General features: G+C 44.3%; 1 protein-coding gene across 1 annotated transcript in view; it reads left to right on the top strand.

The window, feature by feature from the left end:
- The window catches only part of OTOP1 (otopetrin 1), a 37056-nt gene extending 11176 nt beyond the window's left edge, over positions 1-25880 (top strand). The window contains exons 2-6 of the mRNA XM_008017904.3: positions 1742-1878; positions 8643-8701; positions 11998-12128; positions 16448-17379; positions 25527-25880. Of these exons, the coding sequence (XP_008016095.2) occupies positions 1742-1878; positions 8643-8701; positions 11998-12128; positions 16448-17379; positions 25527-25697 (1430 nt within the window). The 3' untranslated portion in view covers positions 25698-25880. The remainder of the gene's footprint in view (positions 1-1741; positions 1879-8642; positions 8702-11997; positions 12129-16447; positions 17380-25526) is intronic.
- Positions 25881-27240: the final 1360 nt, after the last annotated feature.

The raw sequence follows: 27240 nt of genomic DNA, 5'->3' as shown, positions 1-27240 counted from the left end.
TGAAATCCGACAGTATTGTCCTTTTGTGGTTGAGTTTATTTTACTTAGCCTAACGTCCTCATGGCTCATCCGTACTGTATCGTGTGTCAGAATTTCCTTCCTGTTTAAGCTGAATAATATTTTGTTGTATGTCTATACCTCATTGTGTTTATCCATCCATCTGTTGATGGATGCTGGTTTGCTTCCACCTTTTGGATACTGAAAATAATGCTGCTATGAACAGGAGAATACAGATATCCCCTCGGGTCCCTGCTTTCAATTCTTTCGGGTATATACTCAGAAGTGGAAATGCCAGATCATTGCCGTAATAGTGTTTTGGATTTTTTGAAGGCCCTCCCTAGTGTTTTCTGTAGTAGCTGTGCCACTTTACATTCCCACCAACAGAGCACTATTTCTCTATATCCTCACCAATGCTTGTTATTTTCTATCATTTTCTTCTTCTTCTTCTTCTTCTTTTTTTTTTGATAGTAGCCATCCTGATAGTGTGGTGGTATTTTTGTAGTTTTGATTTACATCTCTCTAATAATTAGTGATGGTGGGCATCTTTTCATGTACTTGCTGGCCATCTTTATGTCTTCTTTGGAGATATGTTTATTCAAGTCCTTTGCCAATTTTTAAATTGGCTTTCGTCATTGTTGATTGATTGATTTTTGAAGACGGAGTTTCGCTCTTATTGCCCAGGCTGGAGTACAATGGCGTGATCTCAGTTCACTGCAACCTCTGCCTCCCAGGTTCAATGGATTCTCCTGCCTCAGCCTCCCAAGTAACTGGAATTATAGGCATGCACCACTACACTCGGCTAATTTTTGCATTATTAGTAGAGACAGGTTTCACCACGTTGGCCAGGCTGGTCTCCAACTTCTGATCTCAAGTTATTCACCCTCCTAGGCCTCCCAAAGTGCTGGGATTACAGGTGTGAGCCACTGTGCCCAGCCCACTGTTGTTGATATATAAGAATTCTCTATAAATTCCCTCATAGTAGCATTATTTTCAGTATCCAAAAGGTGGAAGCGACCCAGCATCCATCAACAGATAGATGGATAAACACAATGAGGTATAGACATACAACAAAATATTATTTGGTTTAAAAAGGAAGGAAATTCTGACACATGATACAGTATGGATGAGCCATGAAGACATTATGCTAAGTAAAATAAACTCAACTACAAAAGGACAGTACTGTACGATTTCATTATACAAGGTATTTAATGTAAACAAATCTGTATATTGTGGATATTAATGACTTACTAGACACATAAGTTGCTAATGTTTTCTCCAGTTCTGTGGGTTATCTTTCCACTTCGTTGGTAGCATCCTGTGATATGCAAAAAATTTTAATTTTCATGTAGTTCAGCTTATTTATTTTAATTTTTGTTGCTCGAATTTTTGGTGTCACAGCCAAGAAATTATTGCCAAAGCCAATGTCATGAAGCTTCCCCCATGTCTTCTTTTACAAGGTTGATACTTTTATTTTAGATCTTTTATCTGTTTTGAGTGAATTTTTGTATATGGTGTAAGGTGAGGGTCCAACTTCATTCATTTGCATGTGGATATCCGGTTTTCCCACCACATTTGTTGAAAAGACTGCCCTTTTCCCATTGAATGGTCTCGGCACCCTTGGGAAAAATCATTTGACCATATACATAAAGGTTTAATACATAATATAAATTATTTTGAAATGACATCAATGTATATTAATGCAATGTGTGTGTTTCCACTTCCCCTTTCATCCCGCATTTAGGTAGTATCACATTGTTTGCAGTCATTACCATCGTCCTGGGATGCCTTAAAATTGGATACTTCATTGGATTTTCAGAATGTTTATCAGCCACTGAAGGAGTTTTCCCTGTCATGCATGCAGTGCACACTTTGTTGCAGGTAAACCACTGATGTTTATTTATATTGCCTCATTCCTGTGAAGCATCTCCCAGGGTGTGTAGAAACTTGTAACATCAAGACGTGCGGCAAGTGGAGCCAGTGTGAGCAGCTGTGGACTGCTCAGCCAGTCCCAAGATGAACTGAAGTCTGTCTTTGAGGCTTAGTTCTTCAGCTGCCTCCATTGCAAAATAAAAGTCTGTGTCCCCATGGCCGTTTCTGCAGGGATCCTATGAGGCAGAACTTCTAATGTTGAAGAGTCAGGAAATTCTGCCAAGCCAAAGTCTACAGTAAAGGCTTGAGGGAATTTTATTTTCTGGGTATGTAACAGCTTTATTGAGAGAATTCACATGGCATATAATTCGCCCATTTAACATGTGCAATTTAATGGTTTAGTCTGTTCATAGAGTTATGCAACATTGCCAAAATCAGTTTTATTTTTTTAAAAAAATTTAATATTCTTCCTACATAGAAACCTTGTGCCCTTGCAGTGCCTCCTCTGGGTCATGGGAACACTTTTGTTTTCTCATTTGGGGATTAAAATCTTTTAGAAATGTATGAGGATTTTTTCCCGTAGCACCAGTAAACTTGGTGTGGCTCAGAAGTAAGGATTTGATAAATATGATTGAAATACATAGCTCAGGGTCAGAAAAATCTCATGGTTGAAAAGAATGTTAGATGGGCCTTCAGGGTAGTGTTTGCCCTTGGCAGAAATCCGTGGTAATGTTGTCAGAGTCAGGATCTGAATTGTTGAATTGTCAGCCTCATTCGTTTTTCTTTTTTATTGCATATGTTTAAGGTATACAACATGATTCTTCTATATTCCTATCCGTAGTGAAGTGATTAGTACAGTCAAGCATATTTATATCTGTCATCTCACATAGTTGCCTTTCTTTTTTTAAGTATGGTAAGAGCACCTAAAATCCATTCTCTTAGCAAATTTCCAGCATACAATACAATATTATTAACCATAGTCTTCAAGTTGTGCATTACATCTCTAGAATTATTCATCTTACATATTTGCAACTTTGTACCCTTTGACCAAAATCTTCTAATTTTTCCCCTCCAACCAGCATTCCACTCTTTATGTTATTTTATTTTTATTTATTAATTTACTTTAATTTTAGAGACAGGGTCTTGCTCTGTTGCCCAGGGTGGAGTGCAGTGGTGCCATCATGGGTCACTGCAGCCGTAAATTCAGCTCAAGTGATCCTCCTGCCTCAGTCTCCCTAGTAGCTAGGACTACAGGCCCACGTCACCATGCCCAGCTTCTACTGTCTGTTTTTATGCATTTGATTAAAAATGTTTTTCTAGATACCACATATAAGTGAGATTATGCAGTATTTTTCTTTCTGTATCTGTCTTATTTCACTGAGCACGATGTCCTCCAGATTTGCCCATGTTGTTGCAAATGGCAGGCTCTGCCCTCATTCTTTTCTAAGGAAGAAGTTGGAGCTCAGAGAAGACAAATAACTTGCTCAAAGTCACTGCGGAGACACAATGATTATTTTCTTCCTGACAAGTCACCCTGGAAGACCATGAACTTGTTCTAGTGATCCTGCCATTGCTGGAAATATTTTTGAGTTCCCAGTTTGGGAATGTTCTTTGGAAAGTTTTCTACCTCTAGAAAACCAGGGATGCCATTTTTAAAACTTCATCTTTTACCCAAAATGGCCTTCAGTTGGTATCCCTAGCTGACATACCAGATAGCACTGGATGATCTTAGAGTGTTTCTCTAGATCAAACACATTCTCGAACAGTGAAGCTAACAGACAGAACATGCCCAGTGAGCCTGGAAACAGTTTAACTCAGTGGTGGCACGGTGGGATCGCTGGGGAGCTTGCTGAGGGGCTCATTTGGAGGGGCTACCTTGCACTCGAAAGCTGTTATGGACTGAGTGACTGAGTTGTATCCCCATGAAATTCATATGCCGAAACCCTCATTCTGAGTCCCTGAGCATGTGACTGTATTTGGAGATAGGGTCGTTTAGAGGAAATTGAGGTTAAATAAGATCATTAGGGTGGCCCAAATTCAATATTGCTGGTGTCTTTATTTTTCATTTTTTTGAGACGGAGTCTTGCTTGTCGCCCAGGCTGCAATGCAATGGCATAATCTCGGCTCACTGCAACTTCCGTCTCCTGGGTTCAAGCAATTCTTCTGCCTCAGTCTCCCAAGTAGCTCGGATTACAGGCACCTGCCACCATGCCCAGCTAGTTTTTGTATTTTTAGTAGAGATGAGATTTCACCATGTTGGCCAGGCTGGTCTCGAACTCCTGACCTCAGGCGACACACCTGCCTCAGCCTCCCAAAGTATTGAGATTACAGCATGAGCCACTGTGCCTGGCCTTGGTGTCTTTATAAGAAGAGGAGAGAAGGACACAGACACACACAGAGGGACAGCCATGTAAAGACACTGGAGGAAATTGACCACCTACAAGCCGAAGAGAGAGGCCTCAAAAGGAACCAACCCTGCCAACACCTTGATCTTGGATTTCTAGCCCCACGACCCAGAGAAGAGAAATTCCTGTTATTGAAGCTGATGGTCTGTGGTCCTTTGTTATGGAAGCCAGAGCCGATCAAAGATAACTGGCTGCTCATTCCAGGGGAGCCAAATCCCATGAAGACAGAGCCTTATAGTGATTCAGTGACAATGTGGGAAGCTTTAATGAGACCAGAAAGAACTGCATTTATTCATTCATTCATTTTTCATGCAGTTCATCTTTAAGTACTGGGTGAACATTGTTCTCAGCATGGGGAATACAAAGGTGCAAAGCCATGGTCTGTGGCACACACCATGAGGGTGTCAGTTAGATGACAGTCCCCAAAACAGTGACAACACTGGGCTCAGTGCTTTGACCAGAGTGTCCCAGAGCAATGAGGGAACACAAAGGAGGGCATTTTGGCAGCTTGGCGTGAGGGTTGCTTTCTGCCAGGGAAGGTCCCAGAACCATCTGTGAGAGAGGGAGGAGTACAGGGGTAGAGGGTCAGAGGCCACTGGAAGAGGGTGTCTTTCCTCACAGTGGGGTAGGGAGAGGATGTGTGGGCACAGGTTGGATTTGCGGTTTGGCGTAGGGCTTGTAAGCTTGCACTCTGGTCAGATTGCATGACTCTGGCTCTGACCACAGCTGTGTGACTTCAGGCAAGTTATTTAACTTCTCTGGGCCTCATGGGTCTTACCTGCGAGGTGAGGACAATCACAGTACCTACTTCATCGGCTCATTGTATAGATTAAAGGCACAGGTGTATGAAAAGCACTTAGCACAGGGCTAGGTGTGCAGCAAATTCTTGGTCAAGGCTGATCATCAGCTAGGGGCTTGGGTTTCACCTCGAGGGCAGTGGGGAACCACTGAAGGCTTTAGGCAGAAGAATGACCGGGACAGATATGAATTTTCAAAATATCCCTCTTAGTTGGTGGGTTGGAGATCCTAGCTTTCTAATTTAAGGCATTTTATTGGCCTGGCAAGTCAATGAATTAATCATTCTATACCTGTTGGACACTTACCATGTGCTTTTGCTACATTAGATGACTGGAGAATGGAAAACAGTATACACACACACACACACACACACACACACATATATATGTAACAATTAGGCGCTCTTCTAAAAAACAGAGTATTTATTTTAAAATTGTGGCAAATACTGTAAAACCTGTAGATACCAGGATGAAATCACTTTTGTCAGACCCAGGCAAAACAGGCCTGGGAAAGCACCAAGGAGAGGGGACTCCTGCCTATGTGTCTGAGATACAAAGTGTTTCCAAGGACTTTCTAAAAACCTTCCATGCATCTCCTGCTTTGATGAAGCTAGACATTACTAGACGTTCTTTAGGACTGCAGTAAAGCAGATAAGATGCTCCTGGAAGAACTCTTGCCCAGCACTGGCATCTCCACCAATGAACTGATGACAACTCTGGCTTTGAGCCTCTAGAACCAATGAACTCTGTTTCTCAGTGAATTATGTAAATCTCTCTTTGCTAATAACAGCTCCTCCTTACCCTTCCCTCACCGAATGCACTGGTGGCTTGCCATTCCATACATTCTGGATTGTAATTCCTATTTCTATTTCCAAGGAAATCCAACATATTTAGAGATAATTTTCTCTAGTGTCTTTTCTTTGTAGGTTGACAATCACATAACATCTACCATCTTAGTCATTTTAAGCATACGGTTCAGTAATGTTAAGTACGTTCACTTGTTGTACAACCAATCTGCGGGCCTTTTTCATCTTGCAAAACTGAAACTCTGAACCCACTAAACACCTCTCTATTTCCTCCCCCTCCCTGGCTGTTGGCAAACTCTGTTCTACTTTCTGTCTTTATGAGTTTGACTATTCTAGATGCCTCATTCAAATTGAATCATACAGTATTGGTCTTCTCATGTCTGGCTTATTTCTCACAGCACAATATTCTCAAGGGTCATCCATGATGTAGCACGTATCAGAATTTTCTTCCTTTTTAAGGTTGAGTGAAATTCCATTGTATGTCTATACCACTGTGAAAGGAAAATAAATCTTGGGACCCCAAAATCACTAAACCAAAGGGAAAAGTCAAGCTGGGAACTGCGTCAGGCAAACCTGCCTCCCATTCTATTCCTAAATAAGATAGCTACACAGATTTTAAAGATTTTAAAAAGCTACAAACCTCCCTCACAATTTGTCCACTAGGAAATTCCTTGTGGGATCCAAGATCTTTACACTAAAACAGTTGTGTTAAATTTCACCCTCACAATGTAAATGGATAGCTGATCTTCGCAGGCACAGGACAAAGGACAAAGCTCAAAGTCAGCCCTCTGCTCACCTGAGACAAACGCATACCTGATGGCTTCTTGTGCCCTACATTTGTTTTATCTTAGTAGAAACGCAGTTTCACCGAGCTAGACCGATGTGTAAGTGACTATTCCTCTACCCTCTTCACATGAGAATGGCTGATCAAAGACTCAAAAGAATGCAACCATTTGCCTCTTATCTACCCACACCTTTATAAAAACATTTCTTCCTTGTTTCACGGTATTTTTCCTTTCTCTTTAAAATGTTGAAGACCTCAAAATCATCTGTAAAGAAAGGCACAGACATGTCTCCCAGGTGCGTGTCCTTAATCTTGGCAAAATAAACTTCTAAATTGATTGAGACCTATCTCAGGTACTTTTTGGTTTATATTACATTTTGATCATCCACTCATCCATCAGTGGGCACATGAGTTGCTTCTACCTCTTGGCTATTGTGAATAATGCTGCTATGAACATGGGTGGACAAATATCTTTCTGATAACTTGCTTTCACTTCTTTTGGAGATATATATATATATATGTATGTATGTGTATATATCTCCAGAAGTGGTATTGCTGGACCATATGGTAATTCTAAAAAAAAAGCAAAAAGCATTTATTTTAAAAATATAATGTAACATCACTGAGAAAAAATGGAAAAGATAATAAAAATGCACCTGTAAGCAAATCAACTGAAACCAGCATTCGCTATTGTTTTTATGTATTTCCTCCATTCATTGTACTGAAAGTGTACATTCTTCTCAAAGTTTGTGGGTGTAGAATTTTCTATTACAAGTTTTTCACTAGAAAAAGGTTTCAATGTTGGTAGGTAGTTTTTATAAAAAGCATCAATTAAATGGCTGTCTACTTTCAAATCATTGATAATTGCTAATTTACTTAACTGTTTCCCTGTTATTGGGCTGAATGCTTTAATGAGGAGTCACTGCTGTCTGTTTTTATTACTGGATGTTTCAAGACAGTTAATGCCCTGAGTGTGTTTTCCTGAGTAAGATGGTAAATCTTAGGTAAAAGAATGTGAACGAGGTGATATGTGGATATTTATTTTATTTTGTACTGTCTGATTTGATTTTTGTGACTCTTAATTAGAAAATAAAGATTAAATGAGACAAATTTATAAAATGCCTAGCAGTGTTTGGCATGCAGTAGCTGCTCAATATGTGTTTATCTCTAAAATAAAGCCCAAAACATTTTAGAAGCCCAAATAATGCCTGGTATATAGGAGGAGCTCAGACAATGTCAGTGAATTAGTGAGTGAACAGTGGAGAATATTTATTGAAAACACACACGCTTCTTCAGGTGCTAGGGTAAGTTCCCGTCATCCCCATTTCAAAGACAGGAAAACAGATTCAGCAAGGTTCCCTGACTTGTCCAAGGCCATGGGTTATTCAGTGAGGAAGTCAGGATTTTCACAGGTCTGTTACTATAGGGAATCCATGATTTCAATCCTTTCCCTGTATTGCTGCTAGTGACTGCATATCCGGGGGACTGCTTAGCATATGTAATAGAGTGAAATAAAAAGCCAGCCCAAATCAATTTCATTATTCATTTAAAGCTCTCAACATTTCCTTTCTGGCCACTGGCACACAGTAACTGTACAGTGAATATTTCTTGGGTGAAAACTAACATGTGATATAAACCAGTTATAGGATTAATGTCGGGCAGGCTACTACTTCCGTACTCTGTCCCACCGCAGACATCCTAAATCAATCGCCGCATCTCACAGAAGACACAGAAGACATCCTTAATGAATTGCTGCACCATTTCTTCCTGAACCAAGAGGCCTCACTTTATTTTTCTGCACGGTAGTCCTGGATCATTGTCCCCAGTGGGGAGTGGCACTGCCACCTAAGATGGAGCAGGAGGTCACTGATGTCCCAGAATTTTCTCATACCTTTTCTTTGAGTTTTATAGCTTCTCAAGTTTGCAAGTGTAATGATGAGTGTATCACCGATTTTTCTTTTCTTTCTTTATTTCCATCTAGGTGTATTTTCTTTGGGGGCATGCAAAGGATATTATCCAGTCTTTCAAAACACTGGAAAGGTAAAAATTGTGGGTAATTGCTTTGTATGTTGAATTTGGCATTCATTTAGAATGATCAAAACTCGTCACTGCCATCTCGCTTCGATGATAAAAACAGACCAACTCTCCGCTCAGTCCTAAAAGCTGAGCCCTCACTTACGGCAGAGAGAAGAGGGTTTCTGCCTTTGGCTTCTCCATGGGACGGGTCCAGAAGTAGCAAGAAGTGGCCTTGAATTTTGAATTTGAGTCTGTATCTTAGAATTTGAATTTTGAATTTGAATTTGAAATTCAGACCATTTTGAATTTGAGTCTGTATCTTAGACACTTTTCCCTTATGACCCTCAGTTTCCTCATCTATGAAATGGAGATGAAGGGAAGAAAATGTAATTTCTTTTTTTAACCCTCATAAATTCTCAGTTGAGATGCTGTCCTGAAAACAAAGGTCAGATTAACAAGAGAAAAACTAACAGGAGTTTATTGACACTTGCCGTGTGCGCATAATGTGGGAGGGACCTCAGTTCTAACAAATTTCTGTTAAGGCAGTGGTTTGGGGGCCTTGCTTAGATAGTATTTTAACGAAGAGCCATAAATCTTATAAGATTTATAAAATCTTATAAGATCTTATAAGCAAACAAGACCAAGCTAAGTTTGCTCCCAGATTCTCCTATCTCTGCTGACCTCATTTCTGAGCTGGTAAGAGCCCAGAGCTGTCCCCAATAAGAACAAAACTCACATCTCTGTCTGTATGCAGGAAAGGAAGGGGAGGTAGCAAGATCTTTTGTTTTTGTGAATCGCCCTCCTGCCATCAGGCAGGCACAGGGAGAGGCAATGTCCCCTGAGTTTTTAACCTTCTGCCGCTCGACAATCTTCAGTATCGTGGAGAAGAATCTATTGGTTTCTTTCAGAGAAAATAACGTAGACTGCCTCAAGGACTGAATGAAGGAATTGATGTAAAGCACTATGTAACAGGCACTCAGCAAGTGTAGGATCTGTTACTAGGTCCACCCACCACCCTCCCAGGGGATTGTGAGGATGGAAGGAAAGAATCGACAGGGTAATGGAGTGAATCTCCTAACTGCAAGGTGTTGTTACCGTGTAAGAAAGCACCATGTGCACACACACAGATGAAGGAAACATACACTGAGATTAGAAATGGCTCATGAGAGCCTTCCCTTTACAGTAGTCTGGGATTGTCAAATCCAGTGATGAGAAAGGCAGCCTGGCATGGGAAAATGACATCTGCCCTTGGTTTGTGGACCATTTCCACATCAAGCCAACAGGAGGCTGCCAGCTTGCAGGGAGCTTGCGTGGCAGAACAGCTTACAGCCATGCGTGGCAACAGTGCTACCTCCTTGAGTTCCATGGGTCTGGGACTGGATAGTGCCATTTGGACCAGGAAAAAGGAGAGAAGAAAGGGGAGCTGTGTGCATTATGAGTAAAAGAAAAGCCAGTCAGTATGAGGCAAACAGCATTGTCTGCGTTTGTCAAAGGCTCTATAGAATGCTTCCCAGATGCTTTGGGGAAGGCTGGCCATGATCTACAGCAACTGGGCAAGCGCAAGGGGAAAACAGATTGGCAAACACCTGACTCAGACACCCTGGGATTCTGTTTCCTTCTCCAGTTGTGCTTGGACATTATGCCAAAAGAAGCCAGGATTCAAATGAGGCAAGGTTTTGCCTGCAGTTTCCCGTGAGAGTCCCAGAGAGATCAGCTGAGGTTAAAACGGAGAGAAGAGGCAGGGTCAAGGTTGAGAACGCAGTTGCACCATTTTTCCCGTGGGCAGATCATGGTTGAGGGGTGTCTTTGTCTCCTTTTAGTAAATTTTCATCCCTCTAGCTCTGCTTCCAAGACCCAGCTTCTTTGATGTTCTATAGGCATTGAGTTGAGTACTGGCAAGTTCAAGACTAAGGCTGAATGCCAAGACTCTGTGGTTTTGGAAGTTTCCATGGATCTGCCCCTCCCAGCCAGGCAGGGGACCCACCCAGAGCCTGAGCTGCCAGGTGAAACCAGAATCATGCTTCCTGTGGGCCTCTGCTTTCCAATTTAGGAGTGATCAATTCCACAGAAAGTTTTAAAGAATCCCTCTCTCAAATCACCAGTGTTTGCTGCACCTGCTACCTGCAAGGCACGTTGCTAAGTACCCTGAAAGCTACCAGTGTGAATACACCTTAAGCCTGCAGGTATAGGAAGACTTTGGAGTATTTGAAGAAATCAGTGACCTTATGGGGACCGCATTCCCCATGAATCTCTCGCCTGCTACCCAGAGTCCAGTGTCCACCTTCCACTTAGTTCTCTTTTCTATCTTCTGCCGTAGGAGGCAGCATGGCACAGAGCCAAGGGCAGGACTCTGGAATCAGACTAGAAGAGCTCTGCTGCTTACCGTCTTGGCAAACCCCCATGTGGCTGCTTACTCCATGTGTGACCATGGGCTCATCCTTGAGCCTATCTGGATCTCCTGCAGCTCAACAATGTCATTACCGAGCAGGCTCTTTCTAGATTTCCACTTTGCCATCCTCAGTGGGCTGCAGCTTTAGCCCAAGCTAGCTGTCTCATGGTCATAAGACGGCTGCCACAGCTCCAGCCTTCATGTCCACATTCAAGGCTAGATAAAAAGGAGAAAGGGACCACAGTAGACTTTTCTTATTCTTGTTTCTTTTGTCAGGAAAGCAAAAGCTTTTCAGTAGTGCCCAGTAGACTAAAGCTCACATCTCACTGGCCAGAATGGCCATGCCTAGCTGCCAAGGAGTCTCTGGCTTGTTTCAGTGTTCTTAGAAGTAGGTGGCATGGTAGAGGGGTGGATGATGGTTGGGGCTGGCCAATCAGCAGTAAGGCTGGACCTGCTGTCCAGATTTCCAGTGGTACTCTTTCATCTTTCCCTCATTGTTCTCTCCTCTCCTCTTCTCTTCTGGGAAAAATATCTGGGGTGTGGTGGGGTGGTTTTTCTGCTTTTAGTAAATTTTCATCCCTCTGGCTCTGCTTCCAAGACCCAGCTTCTTTGATGTCCTGTAGGCATTGAGTTGAGTACTAGCACGTTCAAGACTAAGGCTGAATGCCAAGAGTCTGTGGGTTTGGAAGGTTCCATTGATCTACCCCACCCAGCCAGGCAGGGGGCCTGTCCAGAGTCTGAGCTGCTAGGTGAAACCAGAATCATGGCTGAGAAGGAGCCGTGTATTTGTGTGCACACGTCTGTCTCAGCCCATGGGGCTTGAGGCTCTCCTAGGGGGGCTTGAGGCTCTCCTAGGGCTGCTTGAGGCTCTCCCAGGGCTGCTTGCGGCTCTCCCAGGGCTGCTTGAGAACTGAGTCCTTGTGTTTTTCAGGTTTGGGGTGATCCACTCAGTGTTCACCAACCTGCTTCTGTGGGCCAACGGTGTCCTCAATGAGTCCAAGCACCAACTCAATGAGCACAAGGAACGGCTCATCACTCTGGGCTTTGGGAACATAACCACAGGTGAGTGGTGAGAGAGGTGAGTGGCCCTTCTGCCATGTTGGAATATCTTGGAAACCTGCAGAGTCCACAGTGCTCAGAGATGGAGTGCAGGTTCCAAAGAACTGCAGGGCCACCCAACTCAGCATCAGCCAGACAGCCCCCTGTTGTTGAAAATCTTCCAAAACCTGAATCTCTCATACGTGATGTATAATTAAAGGTTTCTTCGATGACTCAGGGACTTGTGAGACCAACAGTGATCATTCTGATGGCCATTCCTCAGGGTCCAGTTTGCTGCAGAAATAAATGTCTTTGTTTTCAGCTAGAGAAGATTGATGGTTGCTTCTGCTTGTGTTTTTAATTAAACCTCTATTACCAGTTCCTTCTAGTGAAAGTATGGCTTTTAAAAATTCATAGAAGTCTAATGGTAGGTTGTGGTTAATAGGCTGTAGTTCATTTAAAGTTTTAATTTAACTGTACTTGGCTTATAATTCTAGCTCATGTCTGTTCCACCTTGTTCCCATCTGAGAGCCTGTTGGGTTAATCTTTATATATATATATATACACACACACACACACACACACATATATATTTATTATTATACTTTAAGTTCTAGGGTACATGTGCACAATGTGCAGGTTTGTTATATATGTATACATGTACCATGTTGGAGTGCTGCACCCATTAACTCATCATTTACATTAGGTATATCTCCTAATGCTATTCCTCCCCCCCAATCTTTATATTTTCTTCTAAAAATCCTTTAGCATTTACAATATGTCACTCCTATATTAGAACATTCAGGCTGAGGGGAATGTGGGGCAGGGAACTGGGTGTCTCAGGTTTGTTCCCATCATGTGTGAGCTGTGTGACCTTTGGAAGGACATTTAATCTCTCTGAGCCTCCCTTTTCACTTTTGTAAAGTGAGGGTATCCAAATCATGCACTTGCAAAGATCCCTTCCGGCTTTAATGTGCAGTGAGTCTGTGCCAGCTGTGTACACCCAGCCTGTCCTGGAGAACCACTTTGAACCTGTTTCGTCAGCAGTGGGGTGGAGACAATGAAATCACCACCCCCAACCAGCAGCCACTCTTGGTGTTTGGGCCTCATGTCCTCCTTGGTACCAATATCAGTAGCAGCAATGGCAACAATAACAAAAGTAAACTTTTATATTTGCTGAGTGCCTGCCACTGTTCTTGGAAATTTACACATGTCATTTAATTTGTGCCCCCACACTCTCTGGTAGGCTATATATATGTGTTTTTTTGATTTGTTTTGTTTTGTTTTGTTTTGAGACAGAATCTCACTCTGTCACCTAAGCTGGAGTGCAGTGGCACGACCTTGGCTCACTGCAACCTCTGCCTCCCAGGTTCAAGCGATTCTCCTGCCTCAGTTTCCTGAGTAGCTAGGACTACAGGTGCGTGCCACCACACCCGGATAATTTTTGTGTTTTTAGTAGAGACAGGGTTTTTCTATGTTGGCCAGGCTGGTCTTGAATTCCTGACCTTGTGATCCACCCGCCTTGGCCTCCCAAAATGTTGGGATTACAGGCATGAGTCACCACGCCTGGCCTCAGGTAGACAATATTAACCTCAAGCCACGGAGAAGTTAGCCCAGGGTAATACAGTGAACACGTGATCGAGTCATGATTGGAATCTTAGCAATCTGGCTTCAAGGCCCTCTGTGAAAGATGAGGTTGGATTAATTTTCTAAAAAAGAACTCTGTCAGCTCTAACATTCTGTTACTCTGAACTTTTCCTCCTGATTTCTTCCCTTGTCTTCTGCATAACGCCGTATTGAATTGTAAGTGCTAGGGAAGCCCTGTATGGATTGAAGATTATTACCGGGGGCAGTGGCTCACACCTGTAATCTAAGCACTTTGTAATCCCAAGGCAGGATCACCTCTTCAGCCTAGGAATTTGAGACCAGCCTGGGCAACAAAGACAGACCCCATCTCTGGAAAAAAAAACCAAAAAACAAAAAAAACAAAAAAAGCCAGGCATGGTGGCATGGGCTTGTGGTACCAGCTATAGCTACATGGGAGGCTGATGCAGGAGGATCACTTGAGCCCAGGAAGTCAAGGCTGCAGTGAGCTGTGTTTGTGCCACTGCACTCCAGCCTGGGCAACAGAGGGAGACTCTATATCAAAAAAACAAAAAGGAAATGAAAAAAAGAAAAAGAAAATTACATAGTGTTCTGTGAATGTAAAATTAATGCTACGATATAGCTTTTCTCAGATTTTATAAGTAATATATACATATCACAAACTAAAACAATGACAAAGTGTGAAGGAAAAAAAAATCCACAACACTTACCCAGAAATGCAGTAAATGCTGTGAATGTTTGGTTATTTTTTTGTAGTGTGTCACATTTTTATAGTTGATTTTATACTATATGTTTGATCTTTTTTATTGCAACCTACAATAAGAGACAGATTTTACATTGTAACCCAAACACGCACATACCTATGTGTGTATGGGTGATGAAATAATACTTACTTTTACTATGTCAGAGACGCTCCCAAATTTTATGGTAGTTGATTCCACTCCATTCTATGCTATTCTAGTCCACTGAAAATTATTTCTGCCACAAAAAAGTTGGTTGCTACCTGATTTTACAGCCTGGTACTGGGTTGTGACTTGCATTAAAAAAATAGATACACAGTTTGTTCTCACTTTTTCCCATTTTCCTTGAAACGGGATTACTTTCTTAATATTCAAACACATCTTGGCTGGGTGTGGTGGCTCATGCCTTTAATCCCAGCACTTTGGGAGGCTGAAGTGGGTGGATGGCATGAGCTCAGGAGTTCAAGACCAACCTGGCCAACATGGCAGAACCCTGTCTCTACAAAAAATATAAAAATTAGCCAGGCATGGTGGCATTGGCCTGTGGTCCCAGCTACTCAGTAGGCTGAGGTGGGAGGATGCTTGAGCACAGAAGGCTGAGGTTGCAGTGAGCCAAGATTGTGCCACAGCATTCCAGCCTGAGCAACAGGAGACTCTGTCTCAAAACAAACAAACAACCCCCCCTCCCAAATACCAAAAAACCATCAAGGACATCTTAATTATAATGTACAGTGGTTGCCTACTATCTCATTGTTGGGATATACTAAAATTTACTTAACAATTTCTAAATTGTTGGACATTGAGCTGTTTCTCTCTCTCTCTCTCTCTCTCTCTCTCTCTCTCTCTCTCTCACACACACACACACACACACACACACACATAATTTTACCTAACCTTTTTTTTAAAAAAATTATTTTTTGAGACTGAGTCTCGCTCTGTCACCTAGGCTGGAGTGCAGTGGCACAATCTCAGCTCACTGCAACCTCTGCCTCCCAAGTTCAAGCGATTCTCCTGCCTCAGCCTCCTGAGTAGCTGGTATTAGAGGCTTGTCACCACGCCTGGCTAATTTTTGTATTTTTAGTAGAGATGAGGTTTTGCCATGTTGGCCAGGCTGGTCTTGAACTCCTGACCTCAAGTGATCCTCCTGCTTTGGCCTCCCAAAGTGCTGAGACTACAGGGCTGAGTGACCGCGCCCGGCCTTACCTGACTCTTTGATTATATTTTTTTATTCGTCCCTTTGAGTAGAAGGGTAGAATGGGAAGAATGGCATTATGAGTCAGAGACTGCATTGCCTTTAGGGCTTTGGTGACTCGTTTTGTCATTTTCTTGCAGCATCTGCCCTCCTGTGACGACAGGGCCCTCCATACCGCAGTCAGCTTCTCTTCCAGAAGGTGGCCCATTTGCTTTCCCCGTACTGATGCTGGAGAGCGCCTGTCTCCTGCATGCTTGCTAGCACTGGAGTCTTAAGAGGCATATCTTTTGCTAATTAAAAGGGGCAATTTCTCCAGAAAGTATTTTTAAAAATTAATTTTTAAAAATCACACATGTAAATCATCTTCACAGAGAAAATTTAGAAAATACAGGGAAGCAAAATCTAGAAGACATTAAAAATCATCTGTCATTTTTCCATCCAGAGATAACCATTGTTAAGATTTTAGTTTGTGTCCTTCCAGATTTTTCCCATCTGTGTGTCTGTCTATCCATCTATCTATCATCTACATGTCTATGTTTTACAACAATAGAGTCATCTTCTCTATCCTCTTTGGCAACCCACAAAATAAATGCGATTTAGGTAATGCATACATACACTTTGGGGATACTCAGGGCTATCAACTTAGCCATGACATTAAACGTGATAATAAGCCATTACATGATACAGTTTGTAATCCAGTGGGAAGATCCAAGCCTGAATCCATGGTGGAAACGGTTTTCTGTGCTTTTCTGCTTCCCCTTGCACATGCTAATCGCCCTCCTGTGTGATCTACCTGTCTCCCCTAGTTTTAGATGACCACACGCCGCAGTGTAACTGCACACCCCCAACTCTCTGCACTGCCATCTCCCACGGGATCTACTACCTCTACCCCTTCAACATAGAGTATCAGATCCTGGCCTCCACAATGCTCTACGTCCTATGGAAGAACATCGGGCGCAAAGTTGACAGCCATCAGCACCAGAAGATGCAGTTCAAGTCTGATGGGGTCATGGTGGGCACAGTCCTGGGCCTGACTGCGCTGGCCGCCACCATTGCCGTGGTGGTGGTGTACCTGATCCATATTGGGCGCTCCAAGACCAAGAGCGAGTCGGCGCTCATCATGTTCTACCTGTATGCCATCACCCTGCTGATGCTTATGGGGGCTGCGGGTCTGGCTGGAATCCGGATTTACAGGATAGAGGAGAAATCACTGGACGAGTCCAAAAATCCAGCCCGCAAACTGGACTCAGACCTCTTGGTGGGCACCGCCTCGGGCTCCTGGCTTATCTCCTGGGGCTCAATCTTGGCCATCCTCTGTGCCGAGGACCACCCCCGCTACACCTGGTACAACCTGCCCTACTCCATCCTGGTGATGGTGGAGAAGTACATCCAGAACCTCTTCATCATCGAATCCATTCACCGAGAGCCTGAAAAGCTCTCTGAGGACATCCGAACGCTTCGCGTGGTCACAGTCTGCAATGGCAAGCCCGTTGCTTCTTCCTGCCTCAAAAGTGGAGGTGTGGCTGGAGATGTGGCTCCCCGGGGCAGGGACATGCCACCAGCAGCCGAAGGAAATGTGTGCATGAGAGAAGGCTGTGGCAAGGAGGAGGAGAAGCAGGAGGAGAGCAGCTGGGGAGGGAGCCCAAGCCCAGTCCGCCTTCCCCGTTTCTTACAGGGCAACGCCAAGAGAAAAGTCCTGAGGAATATTGCAGCCTTCTTGTTCCTCTGCAATATTTCGGTAATCTGCACCAACTTATTCTTATTCTTTTAATTTTACTTTAAACTTTCATTTTAGGTTCAAGGGGTACACATCAGGTTTGTTACATGGGTAAATCGCGTGTCACTGAGGTTTGGTGAGCAAATGATCCCATCACCCAGGTAATGAGCATAGTACCTGATAGGTAGTTTTTCAGCCTGCACCCCACTTCTGACCTCTCCCCTCTACTAGTACCTAGTAGTGTCTATTGTTCATATCTTTGTGTTCATGAGTACCCAATGTTTAGCTCCCAATTGTGAGAGAGGACATGTGGTATTTGGTTTTCTGTTCCTGGGTTAATTCACTTAGGATAAGGACTCCAGTTCCATCCAGGTTGCTGCAAATAATGTGATTTCATTCTTTTTTAAGGCTGCGTAATATTCCATGGTGTATAGCTACCACATTATTTATTTATTTATTTATTGAGACAGGGTCGCTCCCTGTCACCCAGGCTGGAGTGCAGTGGCATGATCACGGCTCACTGCAGCCTCAACCTCCTGTGCTCAAGCAATCCTCCCATCTCAGCCTCCTGAGTAGCTGGGACCACAGGCATGTGCCACCACACCTGGCAAATTTAAAAAAACTTATTTTCTTTTTTTTTGAGATGGAGTTTCACTCTTGTTGCCCAGGCTATGGTGCAGTGGCGTGATCTTGGCTCATTGCAACCTCTGCCTCCCGAGTTGAAGTGATTCTCCTGCCTCAGCCTCCAGAGTAGCTGGGATTACAGGCACCAGCCACCACACCTGGCTAGTTTTTGAAAATATTTTTAGTAGAGATAGAGTTTCACCATGTTGGCCAGGCTGGTTTCAAACTCTTGGCCTCAAGTGATCTGCTTACCTCGGCCTCCCAAAGTGCTGGGATTACAGGTGTGAGCCACCACGCCTGGCCAAAACTTTTTTTTTTTTTTTTTTTTTTTTGTAGAGATAGGTTCTCACTGTGCTGCCCAGGCTTCTCTTGAACTCCTGGGCTCAAACAATCCTCCTGCCTCAGTCTCCCAAAGTACTGGGATTACAGATGTGAACCACTGTACCCTGCCATAATACATTTTCTTTATCCAGTCCATTACTAATGGACATCTAGGGTTCTCTTGCCTTTTTAAAATAAGGAATGGAGGCAGCTTGTAATAAAAATACTGTAAGTACAAAATTAAAACATAAGACTGGAAAGTAGACCTATATTCTACAAATCTACCTACTGAAGATTTGCTGCATGCTAGCGGCTGGGCTGGGTACTAAAGATTAAAGTGGAAAGATTCAGTCTCTTTTCTCTAAAAGGTCTCAGTATAACGGGAGACGGAGACAATAAGAAAATCTAATACAGTGAGCAGGACAAGTGCTGAGAGGGGCTTGTGCAAGGTGTACTAGGAGCAGGGATCCAGAAAGACTTCAGTGAGTAGTGGGTGCTTGACGTGAGGCCCAGTGTCAATCAGGAGTGCTTTTGGTTGCTAGTGATAGGTGATTTTATTCACAGTGTCTTCAGTCTTAACAATGTTTGTCTCATGAGAATTCCAGAGGTTGGCTGCTTGGGGTTGGCCTGGCAGCTGAACCATGTCATCAGGCATCCAGGCACCGTTCATTTTGTCACTTGGGTGGTGTGGCGCTTGTTGCCACATGGTCATGAGATGGCTGTAGCTGCACCAGGCATCACATCTAGGTTCAAGACAGAAAGCAGCAGGGAAGGGCTGTGTCTCTCACGTGGGCACCCCTTGCTGCAAGGGAGGCTGGAGAAGTGGGTGGTTTGCTTTCCAGCTTCTCTGATGGAAGGTAGCAAGGGAGAGGAAGGTGTACAGTCACTCACCCAATCTTGTCTGCATCAGCAAGGAATGGCTGGAAGTTCACCAGGTGATCAAGGCAGGGAAAAGCATTTCAGGCAGAGGCACGCAATATGTGAAGACACAGAAGCAAAGACACCATGGCATGTTCTGGGAGCACCACGTAGTTTGGAGCAGCAGAATGGGAAATAGGAGAGAGGGCCCAGCCAGGTGGACTCTGGCTTGAGCAGGGCTTCCTAGGCCTGGCTGGAGTCTGGTCTTTATGCTGAGGGTAAGCGAGAATTCTCTAAGATTTGTGTTTTGGAATGATCCTCCCAGCAGCTGTGTGTAGCAAGGATGGAGACAGACAGGGCCAGAAGCAGAAAGACTGGGAGAGAAAGCCGTGCAACAGCCCAGGCAGGAAGGGGAGGAGCTTGAACCAGCGCAGTGACAGAGGGATGGAGAGAAGAAAAAGAAATAAGAAGCACTGTGTGCTGTTGGGATTTTTTTAAAGACACATAAAGGAAGGATGGTGGGGGTTGCTGAGAAGGAGGGGGAAGCAGCCTTTGCCACCGCATGAGTCTCTGCAGTAATGGTGACTGGTGGCTGGAGGGGAATGCCCCAGTCCACAGAGGTGCCTGCCCATCACTCCGGGTGAAGTCAGCTCTCTGCTACCAGCCTCCATTATCAAGCCTGCTCTCTGTTGCCCCAGAAGCTCAGAGGCTTTTGAGCTTCCTCCCCTGAATTTCAGATGGTGCATACAAGGCCTGCAACTTTTGATATAGTCCTAAGAACGCAAAGTTGGGAAGGTCCCTTCTGAAGTCAGAATGGATGTGTGTCTGCCAAGCAAACTTGATCCACCCTAGCCTTGGATCACCCGGGTTCCTTCAGCTCGCTAGGCAGTGAGGAGGGGCTCTGAAGGGGGAAGGTCAAGAAGAGTTTGGCTGCAGGCAGACCCTCTTCTCCATCTAACAGACATTTGCCAGGCACCTGCTGTATGCCAGGGACTATGTTGGGGCAGCAGTGAACCAAGAATTTAAATAGTTAACAAGAGAGATAGATACTAGTCGGCTGCAGCTTTTTGAGGTGCATATTCCAAAATGCAAATTCTTATAAAGTCAGAGCTAGTTCTAGAATCCTCCTCAAGCATATGCTTTTTGTACATATCCTGTGATTAATATTAATATACATTTATTTTGAGATGGAGACTTGCTCTGTTGCCCAGGCCGTAGTGCAATGGCATGATCTTGGCTCACTGCAGCCTCCGCCTCCTGGGTTCAAGTGATTCTCCTGCCTCAGCCTCCCAAGGAGGTGGAACCACAGGGATGCACTGACCATGCCCAGCTAAGTTTTGTATTTTTAGTAGAGACAGGGTTTCACTAGGTTGGTCAAGGTGGTCTTGAACTCCTGACCTCAGGTGATCTGCCCGCCTCGGCCTCCCAAAGTGGTGGGATTACAGGCGTGAGCCATCGCTCCTGGCCTGATATATCTTTTTAAAACTGAGTTCTGAAAAGTTATTTTTCCCTGGTTGCCTTTTTGGTTGACCACTGGGTGAAATACTTGGCTTACATTTTTGGACCCACTTGAAGAAAGATAGCACTGTCTGAAATACCAGAATCAAGAGGCAACTGATGGTCTGTCAGGACCCAAAGGCCAGACCCAGGGCCCAGTCCAAGGAAAAGAGTGGGCTTCGTTTCTTCCTCCCTATGCTTGGCCCATGATGCCCCCAGGCACTGGTTGGGTTCTGGGGGATTGAACCAGAGGATGGAAATCATCACAGGGTGCTGTCTTAGGATGCCCATGCTGGCTCATTGGGTGGCATTTAGAAACCTTGTGGTTGACCTCAGGTGGTGCCAAAGGCATCTGGCAGAGAGCAAAAGCTGTCTTCTCCAGCATCGGGAGCCAGTCCAGAGGCCCCAGCTGCAGGTGCTGATGTGCCTGTCCAGGTGGGGTGGGCTCCACTCCAGAGACAGAGATGGAAATGTTAGTTGAATTTCCAGGAGCCGTGGCCCTGGAGACAATAGAGGGTGGGTATGGTGACGGGGAAGGGCAGGGTGCTGTGGGAGACGGGTCAGGGAAGGCCTCTTCTAAGGAAGGGTGTGGATGGGGCTGGGGTGAGAGACTATCAGGGCAGAGCTACAGGTGTGGGGAAGGGACGGATGCAAGGCAAGGCAGGGCTCACTGGACATGACCTGGGAGCATGGAGCAGAGGGCAGAGGGGAGACCACACAGGGCCTGTGAGCCAAGACTCGATCCTAAATGCAACAGAAAATCATGGAGGGGTCTACACTGAGAGTGATGGGATCTGACTCACGCTTATTTTATTATATTTTTAATTGTGGTAAAAAACATACCATATAAACTTTCCCATTGCACCCACTTTCAAGTGTATAGTTGAGTAAAGTACGTTCACATGGTTGTGCAAACATCACCAATGCCCTTTTCCAGGTTATTCTCATCTGGCAAAACTGAAACTCTGTCCCATTAAATATGAACTCCTCATTCTCCCCAGCCCCTGACAACCACTGTTCTTTCAGTCTCTAGGAATTTGACTCCTAGATGCCTCATATAAGTGGATTTGTGGAGTATTAGTGCTTTTGTGACTACTCATCATAACACCCTCCAAGGTCTCCAGGTTGCAACTCGCAAAGGGTGACAGATGCCAAGCGTGACCCCTGCCTTCACACTTGAGTTCCTGGGGAGATGATGATCTTATGTTGGAGACGGAGGACACTGGAGGAGGGGCAACCTTGGGAGGGGTGGGTGGAGGTCAGTGTGGAAGGAAGGACCAGAGTTAAGTAATGGACATGTTCTGTTTCAGGTGCCTCTGCAGCATCCAAATGGATGAACCCAGTAGGCGGATAGTTTGGTTTTCTATTGCCATGCAATGAACTACCCCAAAGACGTGACAAAAGCAACATGCATGACTGTTTTTGTCTCATGGCATTTATTGTGACTCATGGCAGGGCTTGGATGGGCAGTTCTGTTCCTCACAGTATCAAGTGAAGTTGGTGAAGTCTTGGCCGGAAGCTCCATGGTCTGATGTCTTGGGTGGGAGTGGCTGGGAGGCTGGGCTCAGCAGGACTCTTGACTGGGGTATCCACAGTTGGGTCTCCAGCATGATGTCTCAGGGTTGTCAGACTCCGTACCTGGTGGCTCAAGGTCCCAGAGCCAACCCTCCAAAAGATTGAACTGGAAGCTGCTTGTCTTCTAAGCCCTGGGCTTGGAAACTGCATGGTGTCACTTCTGCCATATTTTATTAGTCATGTAGTGACAGAGTCCATATAGATTCAAGGAAAGAGGTCATAAGCCGCCTCTCAATAGGATAAGTAACAAGAATTTACAGACAGCTGAACAGCAGATATAAAGATGTGGATTTCAGAAAAGAGGTCCCATTTTCCTGCCTTCCTTTCTTCTCCTTTCTCCCCCCGTCTGCCTCTCCCTTCCTCTCTCCCTTCCTTTAAAAGGTGTCCCTTGAGTACCTACAGAGGTCCAGGGACTGCTATGAATGGTGAGGGTAGAGCAATGACCAAGATCTCTGGTCTTCCTCCTATGGGGCTTACAAACCAGGCAACAGCAGGCAAAACCATCAACTGAGCAAGAAAGACACCTTATAGTGTACGCGTATTAAGCAGAGAAGTGGAAAAGGAGGGTGTGGGAAATAGCTCTTGGGTGGCCATTGCAGATCAGATGGACCAGCTTAGCGGGAAGGCCTCACTGAAGGGTGACGTGAAACAGGGAGGGGCTGGCCACACATGTTCAGGGCAGAGGGAACAAGGACTGGTATAAAACCCCCGGTGGGAGTGAGCGGGTCTGGTTTGAGAAACAGGAAGAAGGGCTGCATGCCAAGTGGGTGGGGTGAGTGAGGAGAAGCATGTGCAGTGGTTAGAAATCAGCTAAGAGAGCTTTATCACCCCATGCAGGAGTGTAGCTTTTATTTTAAACATTTTGGGAAGACTTTGGGGGTTTAATCAAGGTAGGGACAGGATCTGATTTCCATAAAATGTAAATCTGGTGGCCGAGTGGAGCCCTAGTGCGAGCTGGGTGACCAGGCAGGGGGCCACCGCCATGGTCCAGGTGAGAGAGTCCGACTGGACAGGTGGAGAGAGAGAGCCACAGGCGGGCTGAAGATACTGCTTTGGAGGTGCACAGTGGAGATGCACTGATGGACTGGATGGGAGGGTTTGTGGTTATGAGAGTAGGAGGGAAATAAGGATGACACCCGGAACCTCGATGGACCACCTGGGAGGACGATGTAGCTGATCAGATGGAGAAATGGGGAAGGTAGGTTGAGTCTGAGATGTGTTTTAGACACTCAAGTTGCCACAGGAAACTATGAGCTTGGGGTTCTTGGGAGTGGTCCAGGCTGGAGATTTAGACTGGGAAGTCATAGGCCTATAGCTGGTATTTACAACCAGGGACTGGGAGAGAGCCCCACGGCTCATGTGTATAGAGAATAGAAAGGGACCCAGGAATGAGCTCTGGACACTGGCCAATATTTAGAGGCAGAGCAAAGGATGAAACAGCAAAGGAGACTGGGAGGGACCCGACGAACAGGTAGGAGAGACCCTAAGAGTCACAGAAGCCAGTAAGCAAAGTAGAAGAGAGGGGTCTTGGTTCCAGGGCCCCCATGGTGGATACCAAATGCACAGATGCTCAAGTCCTATATAAAATGGGGTAGTATTTGCATGTAACCTACCCATCCTCCCCTATACTTTAAGACATCTCTAGATTACTTAGGATATGTAATACAATTTAAATGCTATGTAAATAGTTGTTATACTGTATTGTTTAGAGAATAAGGACAAGAAGAAAGTTTGTACATATTCAGTGCAGACACAACCAACCATATTATTTTTGAATTTATTTATCTTTATTTTTTGAGACAGAGCCTCACTGTTGCCCAGGCTGGAGTGCAGCATCACGATCCTGGCTCACTGCAAGCTTCGCCTCCTGGGTTCAAGGGATTCTCCTGCTTCAGCCTCCCGAGTAGCTAGGATTACAGGCACGTGCCACCATGCCCAGCTAATTTTTTGTATTTTTAGTAGAGACGGGGTTTCACCATGTTGGCCAGGCTCGTCTTGAACTCCTGACCTCAGGTGATCCACCTGCCTCGGCCTCCCAAAGTTCTGGGATTATAAGTGTGAGCCACTATGCCCAGCCTACTTTTTGAGTATTTTTGATCCATGGTTGGTTGAATCCACAGACACAGGTCCCTGGATACAGAGGTTGGCTGTACATACCAGGGAGTTTTCTGTATGGTGATACTAATGAAGGCTACGTGTCTCAGTTACCTATTGCTATGGAAGAGAGCACCCCAATACTCAGCAACTTAAAACAATGTACATTTATGATTTCATAGTTTCTCTGACTTATGAATCCAACTAGTTTTAGCTGAGTGTCTCTGCACAGGGCCATTCCTAGGCTGAAACTTTTGGCTGGGACTGCATTCATTTCAAGGCTTGACTTTGTGAGAGGTGGCAGGGGATTTGTTTCCAAATCTACTCATGTGACTGTTGGCAGGATTCAGCTGTGGCTTATTGAACTGAGGGTCTGAATTCCTTGCTGGCTGTTGACGGGAGTGCTCCCTGGGCTCCTTGCCGCACAGGGTGCTTCGCAGCACGGCAGCTCTGCCAACTGTCTTACAGGAGAACACCAGCAAGAGGGATAGCAGGTCCTTTCGCAACTTAATTTCAGAAGTGACTTCCCGGGCCTTTTGCCATATTTTGTGAGTTGGAAGTGAGTTGTTAGGTGCATCCCACACTCAAGGGGTGGGGACTCCACAAGGGGGTGACTGCAGGAGCTGGGGAGCATTGAGGGTCATCCTAGAGGCTGCCTGCCACAGCCAGGGGGTGGAGGAAGCTGAAGAAGTGTGCAGCCTGAAGTGGGAGTGAGGAGCCTGACAACTCAAGGGGTGGCAGAAGGAGAGAGAACTGGGACAGAGAAGAGACTGAGAAGCAGGGAACAGTGTGTAGGTTCCGTGAGCAACACAAACAAAAGTCACTGCTTTCAGTTTTGCAAACTTAGTTCTCATCTAAGCCCTCTCAGACACGTGTTAGAATTCCCATCTTACAAATGAGGAAACCGAGGCTGGGCGAGGGCTGTAGGGATGGAGAGAGTTAGATGGGTTCAAAAAGCGCTCATTTGGGATGGATTGCAGGGAAGGGTGGGTGAGGAAGTGAGCAGGATCATGGCAGACATGGATTTGGTGGTTTCTGTGGAGATGGGAAATGCCGCGAGATTTCCTTATTGTTCTGTCAGGGGCGACTCAGTCCCCATGTATCCAGGTTAGCTCCCACGAGGCCTGGGACTTGAGTGGGGCCTCTGTGGTGGCTTGGAAGCCGCTCCCCACCACAGGCCATTTTCTCTTCTCTTGCAGCTTTGGATACCTCCTGCCTTTGGCTGTCGACCCGAGTATGACAACGGATTGGAGGAGATTGTCTTTGGCTTTGAACCCTGGATAATTGTGGTCAACCTGGCCATGCCTTTTTCTATTTTCTACCGAATGCACGCAGCTGCCTCCCTCTTTGAGGTCTATTGTAACATATAGTCTGGGTCCACAAGAGACAGAGGAGTGAGCTAACAAGGGTTCATTGGAGCCACCTGGGAGTAGCCAGGTTGGACAAATATTGCCTGACAAATATGAGAAGGGCCACCTTTTGTCTGCAAAGATTGTGCTTCCTGTGGGCTGGAACTGTTCATCACCCCTGATGAATGTAAACAAGTTAAATCAAAATCCATGAGGTGGCTGGAATCTATCCAATATAAAAAGATATTTCTTACCTGAAATGTTGGCACATTTTTGTGATCATTTTCAAGTATTTTTAAAAAGAAATTTCATTGTTCTCTCTTTCACTGTAAATACATACATGTTTATTGTAAAAAATTTGGATATTTCAGGAAAGTAGAGTGAAAAAGTCACCTATGATGCCATTGTTCAATTAACAATTACTTTTAATATCTTGGTGTATTTCTTCCGACCATGTTGATGAGATTCTTTTCGTTGTCATTATTATGCCTTTGAATGTGATGTAACATATTTGATTTTGTATTCAGTTATTTTCCCACTTAACAATATGGCATAAACCTTGCCCCCCATATTGTTATAAGTTCTTTATAAATATCGTTTTAATGCTGTACGATAGTCTATCAAGTGAATGTACCTTAATTAACGTAGTTTCCTATGATTGGTTTTACAGTGTTTATAACTTTTTGCTTTTATAAGTAACTCTGCAAAAATCAACCCTATTTGTGAAGCATTTCCTATGTTTAGAATTGCTTCTTTAAGATATGGAATTACAATTAGGATGCCTAGTCCAAAGACTAAGATTATAAATGTTTCAAAGTTGCCTAAGGAATATTGACATCTGGGAGGCCTTTGTGTAGTTTTTCCATAGTTATTTTAAAATAATAATAAAATTAATTTTCTTACTGTAAGTATTAATGTGAATATCTTTTCATCTGAGTGTATTTTTTAATCAGACAGTGCAGGCAATGGGATAATAATAGATACAAAGTTTTTTTATATATGACTAAAGTACACTTATTTTAGAAAAAACAAAAAACTAGGCATATGTACTAAAAAAACAAAGGAAAACATCATCTATACATGTCCCATCTAAAGAATCGGTTCTCCACCTGGGGACCTTGTTCCTTGAGGGGACATTTAGCAATATCTTAAGATATTTTTTAATATTTATTTTTTATTAAAATTTACATAAATCTAAATTCTACATAATATTTGTACATACTTATAGGGTACATGTGATATTTTGATATAAACATATAATAAGTAATAATCAAATCAGAGTGGTTGAGATATTCATACCCTCAAGTATGTATCTTTTTTTGTGTTAGGAACATTCTAATTTCACTGTTAGTTACTCTGAAATATACAATAAATTATTCTTAACTATAGTTGCGCTTTTGTGCTACCAAACACATTTTTGATTGTTACATTACTGCGCCCAGCGATACTGCTAACACCCTACAACTCACAGGGCAGCCCCACCGCAAAGAGGCATCAGGCTGATTGTCAATGGTGCTGAGGAAATCTAGAGGTAACTGCTGTTAAGTTTTGTTATCTAGGTAGC

This window comes from Chlorocebus sabaeus, chromosome 27, assembly GCF_047675955.1.
Source record: "Chlorocebus sabaeus isolate Y175 chromosome 27, mChlSab1.0.hap1, whole genome shotgun sequence".
NCBI classification, from domain to species: Eukaryota; Metazoa; Chordata; class Mammalia; order Primates; family Cercopithecidae; genus Chlorocebus; species Chlorocebus sabaeus.
This window is presented reverse-complemented; position numbering and strand designations above follow the sequence as displayed.